Source organism: Rhodamnia argentea, chromosome 3 (genome assembly GCF_020921035.1).
Source record: "Rhodamnia argentea isolate NSW1041297 chromosome 3, ASM2092103v1, whole genome shotgun sequence".
NCBI classification, from domain to species: Eukaryota; Viridiplantae; Streptophyta; class Magnoliopsida; order Myrtales; family Myrtaceae; genus Rhodamnia; species Rhodamnia argentea.
Window position 1 is genome coordinate 35,860,509 of NC_063152.1, and position 6,000 is coordinate 35,866,508.

The following is a 6,000-nucleotide window of genomic DNA, read 5'->3' on the forward strand; positions in this document are numbered from 1 at the left end:
GGAAGAGATAGCAAAGTGAAGCAGCAGATTGCTGAACTTAAGGAGCATATGGTCTTCCTCACCACTCAAAATAGATAGTTGATCATTTTGGCCCAATCTCTACTCTCCAGCTTGGTAGTTCTCCTTTGAGTTCTACTAGGAATATATTTGCTGAAATCTCATTAAGGCAAGACTTAGCACCTCAACATCCTAATATGAGGACATTACAAGATCACGTTCGGGACTCAAAAAGAAAAAGAAAGGCCCCAGAACCCAAGGATAGAGATCCTCCTCCATCATTCATGATATAAATCCAGTTGAGTCTTTTCTTCGACAGTAGCATCAGCAAGCTCTCCCTGCAATCACAACAATTGCAATTGAACCAGATCTGATTGAAGAAAACTCCAGTGATGATGATTTAGATACTTTATCCAAATTGTCTACAGTAATTAGAGATACTTAAAGCTAGTATGGAGTAACGATGGCAGATGAGGATCATGATGTGAAATCAACAACAGAGCAATTCCAACCAAGCTCGTCTAATGTGTTTCAAGGAGAGGGTAGAAACACAACCATTCCGAAGATTAGGTAGAAACACAGCCATTCCAAAGTGGATAGATCGGCTGTAAAAATTTTATGCGTGGATGACTACCTGATTTTAGACCTTGAGTTAGCGAATTTACTGAAAGCATGAAAGCATGGTGGAACTGCCTTCCCATAGCAGACCAGAATCATTTTGTAGCATTTCAACACTTTTATCATGCTCTTAGTTTGATCCATCAATTCTTTATTGGTGATATCACCGATCAAAAGGAATTAAAGCAGCGATAATTCTTTGATAGGAAATGTTGTTCCATAAAATAAAAGATTCGGATCAACATTTCAAAGAGATGATAAAGCTCTTCTATGATATAGGAGCTGATCCTGTTCTTAAAACTATCTTTTTGACGGCTATTCCAAAGGAACTCACCACAGCTGTTGAGAGAAATTTCTAGATAAAAAGAAGAACTTTAGATGCTACCATTGGAGAAATCCATCAAGTCCATCTTGCTATTGATGATTTGTGCCAAAAAGATAGACAATCAAGTCTTATCTCCAAAAAAAAAAAAGTCTTCTCTCCAAGCTAATGCCCAGTTTGACAGGGCTTGCCAGAAGCTTGAGCTGCACATCAAATGTCCAAAAGGGCATGCCAATTGTGAATGCTCTCCAAAAAAACAGAAGCATTTCAGGAAGATTAAGTTCAAGTCTTCCAAAAAGAAGAGGTACAAGTTTATTCGCAAATCAAAGTTTCCCAAAAGAAAGAAGAAAGGGAATAGAAGTTATATTTGCAGACAAAAAGGACATTTTGCTAAAAGGTGTCCCAAGGTAGCTAAGAAAAACAAGCACATAAAGATGATCCAGAATCTTGAAAAAACAGCAGGTATTTCTCTCGATAATGATGATATTGAATCAGTCTTCTCTCTTGAAGAAGAACCAACAGAGACTAACATCTGTGCTATTGAAACCTTTGACAGTAAGGATGAAATATCTAGTGACACTAATAGCCTATACTTTTTCAGCCCAGAACCTTCACCAGAGCTTACCCAACCACCAACTGAAATCACCTCCAACAATCCATACCCCGAAACTCCTGAACCCGTTGAAAGCTTTGAAATTACTTCATTCCATGATCCGTATCTGTCCATATACATCATACCAATTAAGTACGATACTCCTAGCCAGGTTATCACACTTATTGATACTAGAGCCAATGCATCTGTCCATGATCCTAAAATTCTTCCTGATGAATTTTGGGAACATTATATTAGACATTTCCAGTCTGCATCTAGAACAAGATTTTCTACAAAAGCAAGGAGCAAACCCATAAAGATTCATTTCTTTCCTAAATGCTCCATTATCACAATAATCCTTGGATCCTCAAATCCAAATAGGGATCTCATGGTTGGATGGGATATTCTAAACCAGCTCCCTGCTCTTCGGATTATTTCGAATGGACTACGGTTCAAGGACCAGTTCAAGAGTTTGTTAATATCAAAAGGTTGTATTCCTTGCAAGCAACCCAAATCGAACTAATGTTGCAGTATTTACTGAGGTCATGTGCAGAAACTCACTCAGAGTTTATGGAGAAATGTTTCAATCCCTTATGGCTAAATTTTGAGTTCTTTGTCCAATTGTCTTTCAAGAAGCTGAGCAAAATAGAGGGAAAAAAGATTGGCCATAAATTACTAGCCTCTACGTCATTTTTCTGCCGGATGATAAATTTCCTTTGCCCAACAGAAAGGTCTATTTTCATGCTTAACTCATGCAAGGATCTATTCCAAGTTTGACCTTAAGGCAGAATTTTAGCAGTTTGGGATTTTTCCAGAAGATCGCCATAAGAGAGGTTTTGCATTCACCATGTAAGGGCTCATGGAATAGAAATATGAAGCTCAAAGTAGGTATGCTATCCCTCACGACAAGGCTACTTTGCTATAGCTAGGGACTGCCGTTTAGCTTTCAATCATCATGAAACTAAGCCATAAATGTTGCCTCTTGGAGCTGGGAATTGTGCGACACATGCACGAGCTACGCTTTTTTCTCAAACCCTAATTATGAGCTCATGTTCACGAATACTAATTCACACATTTCTTGTTGTTCGTTTGACTGTGTAAGTAGACTCCCATGATTCAAACTAACGTCCTATATGTTTCGGCAAAGCTGAGGGTCTCTAGTGAAGACCTAATTAACGCGACGTACTTATTTCATTGCAAACCTTTTTTCTTTTTGCTCGACGGTCTGGTGGTATTCAGGCTGATCAAAAAAAGGCCTTATTTGACATTACTTCTTCTCGAGTGAATGTTTAACCGAATAGACTACTCGTTAATTTCTTGGACAAGACCTATTAAACCAATTTACCTTCCGCTCTTTCCATTTTGGGGTTTGAGGTTGATCTTATTGAAACATGGTGTGAATTGAATCATTGATGCTCTAGATTGAATCCCCCACAATTCATAACTTTTAGGTTATTTCTGATGATTTTACGAAATTTTTGTATCATTGAAAAAAGAAAACTGCGTACCCTTTGAATATTGATAACATTGAGAGCATTTCTTCTATGTGTGTGTGGCGAGTGTTAAATTGTGTTGCGAATTGCGATTCGCATCTATCCGTTTCAATTAAGTCACCACCTTTTAGTGGGGGAGGGAGAGGCTAATTGGGGTACAGACTCTAAAGCAGGCACCCCAAATGTGTGTGTGTCAAGATCTGCCCGAGACGGAAAGTGAAGGCCGTGACGGTGTAGGTGGCAGCCGCGGCGGCTTTTGCCATCGCCGAGTGTCACTGTCAGTTTAGTTATTTTCTTTTGGAGGAAGAGCGGGATCGAGAACGAGAGAAAGAGATATTTTTTCATGTTAGTCACATTTATCATGTGTCCGTAATTTGATGGATGATCCATGTAAAATTGGATAGGTCCAGATCTACCCGAACTCTCCCATTTCCAAATTCACAAAAAACTAAGTATAATATTCTCCCTGTTAATCATTTTTGGAAATAAAATGGAACTATTTTCGAATCAAGTATCAAGTGGGACTCGCCGAAAGGGTTTCATGGATCACTTGTCGGATTTCATGACCGGCAAGAAAAACAACGCACAGTTTATCAGCAATAATTACTTCGTACTTATCTAGAAACCTTGTCTTTAACTTCAGTATTTATACTGAACTACGACGTGTGCATTAAAACCTGAATATTGAACTACTTCGTGTATTTGACCCAAAAAAAAAAAAAAACTACTTCGTGTGCACTGCATTCAATCCGATATGAAGATTAATTAGGTTCTATAATATACTAGTACATGGTCACGTATATTGCACAATATGAGACGGTTCATATCTTCAAAATGCATAGAAACCAAATTAGCCTAAGCGTGATTTGGGAGCTTCACTCGACCATTAATATTTTCAAGGATAAATGACACTTATAGTACCTAAGTTTTGGCCCATTGTCCAATGACATCCTTGAACTTGATGAAACATAAATATATGTATGTGTGTATGAGGGAAGATATAGATACCATCTGCAAAAATATTATGCAAGATGGTATCATATCCTTAAATTATAAAAGAAAAATTACGCAAACTTAATGAGGAAATATATTGATATTATGGAGGGACAAAGCGAGAATTTTAATTTGATCAACGTAACATTGTTACACTGGAAAAACAAATTAACAAAACTGTAATAGTACATATTGTAAATGTTGAGTGTACAACCAGAGTATCCATACATGAGCTCTAAAAGATTTTAGTTAAGGGGTTGGAGACGAATAAGAAGACCGTTGGAAGGGACCGGCGAGGGATTGTAGATGATCTTTTCATCCTGATCGACCTTCTCGAGCTTGAATTTCGTCACGAGATTGTGCATGAAAATGAGTATTTCGAGCCGAGCATACTCTTTTCCGGGGCACATGCGAGGTCCACCTCCGAAGGGAACATAGGTGAAAGGTGCGGGTCCATTTCCTTCGAATCTTGAGGGGTCGAATTTTTCAGGATCGGGGAAGTACTTGGGGTTCTTGTGAGTTGTATACACCGTCCAAAATGTCTGCAAAGAACAGAAGGATTAAGAAAATCAACGCATATTATCACTAGTTGACCCTATGAATTGGTTCATTGAATAACCTTCAAAAAAAAAAAAAAAAAAAGGAATCGTAAGTAGATATTTACCTTCCATCCCTTTGGAATTGTGTAACCAGCAAAAGTGAAATCGGTGATGGCCTCCCTGAATGATCCCTGTGCAGGTGGAGTTAGCCTCATTGACTCACAAGCCACGTTCCATGAATACTTCATCTTCTGAATATCATCCCAGTTTAGTAATTCACCCGGGGCTTTAGACTTTGCAATATCCATTTGCTCTGTTGACATTGAAGTAAGTGAGTTAAATATTAGCAAATTATATGGATTTTGGTTTGAAAGGACATAATAATGTGACAATGAAGCTAGAAAATTTACCTTTGTAAACTTTCTCATAGATGTGGGGCAACGAAGCTAGATAGTTCACTATTACGGTGATAGATGTACTGGTGGTGTCATGACTTGCAATAAGCAATCCAATGATTTTGTTGGATGTGTCCATTTCGTAATAAACACTACCGTCATCATCTGCTTCGGTAAGCAATCGAGTCAACAAGTCCCTTGCGTTCGCATCTTTGCCCTCCGAAATCTCCTGCTTCCTTTGTCTGATAATGTTGAGAAGCTCTTGCCTTATGACTTTTCCTCCTTCAACTGCTTTGTTGAATGGCGTGCCAGGAACATTGATTGGCACCGAAGTGAATCCCGGAGCAATACGAGCAAATGGGTCGGCGAATTTCGACACGACCTTGGGGTCCTTAATATTCATGAACAGACGGCACGCCAAGGCGAAGGTGTAGTTCTTTGTCAAAGGAAACACCTTCACTTCCTTATAAGGAGACCAGTCACTCTCCATGTGCTCCCTAGTCATGGAGTCCATGATAGGTATGTAACATTGGAGAGCCTCTGGTTTTAGGAATTCCGGCAAGAAGCTGCGCATTTTCTTGGGGTCATCCTTGTTGAACTTCTCCATGGTTTCCGGGAAGATGGCGACCTTCTTCATGGAAGTGGGCCACCAGGTGGTGATGTACTTGTTCTGGCCAGAGAACAAGAACTTGTTGCCGGCAGCACCGCAGAAGACGGCCATGTCCTCTCCAAGCAACGAGGTACGAAAGACATCTGGTGAGTATTTGGCCGTGCGGTCGTTTATGAACTTTTCGGGGCAGCCGCTCTTCGCTGCGCCTACGAAAGCGGGGGACTCGCCGATGATGGGCCATCCCTTTTTGCCAGGCGGCAGGTTAGGGACGGAGGATTTCTTTCGGAAGACGAGGAAGAGAAGGTAAAGAGATATGTAGAGGATGGAGACGTAAAGAAACAGCTGGGTATAGAAATCCATGTTCTTCTTCTTCTTCTTCTCCTTCTCAGAATGCAAACACTGATACTGAGGAGAGAAAAGATGGGTAAGGTCGAGGATGGA

General features: G+C 39.9%; 2 protein-coding genes across 2 annotated transcripts in view; both read right to left on the bottom strand.

The window, feature by feature from the left end:
• LOC115730130 (beta-amyrin 28-monooxygenase-like) overlaps window positions 1–5,997 on the bottom strand; it is a 58,439-nt gene extending 52,442 nt beyond the window's left edge. The window contains exon 1 of the mRNA XM_048276314.1: window positions 5,940–5,997. The gene's annotated coding sequence lies outside the window, so the exon portion shown is untranslated. The remainder of the gene's footprint in view (window positions 1–5,939) is intronic.
• On the bottom strand, window positions 4,252–6,000 carry LOC125314322 (beta-amyrin 6-beta-monooxygenase-like). The gene is made up of 3 exons (XM_048276318.1): window positions 4,965–6,000; window positions 4,680–4,867; window positions 4,252–4,557 (listed from the first exon to the last, which is right to left on the bottom strand). The coding sequence occupies exons 1-3, from the start codon at window positions 5,917–5,919 to the stop codon at window positions 4,261–4,263; spliced, it is 1,440 nt and encodes a 479-aa protein (XP_048132275.1). The 5' UTR covers window positions 5,920–6,000; the 3' UTR covers window positions 4,252–4,260.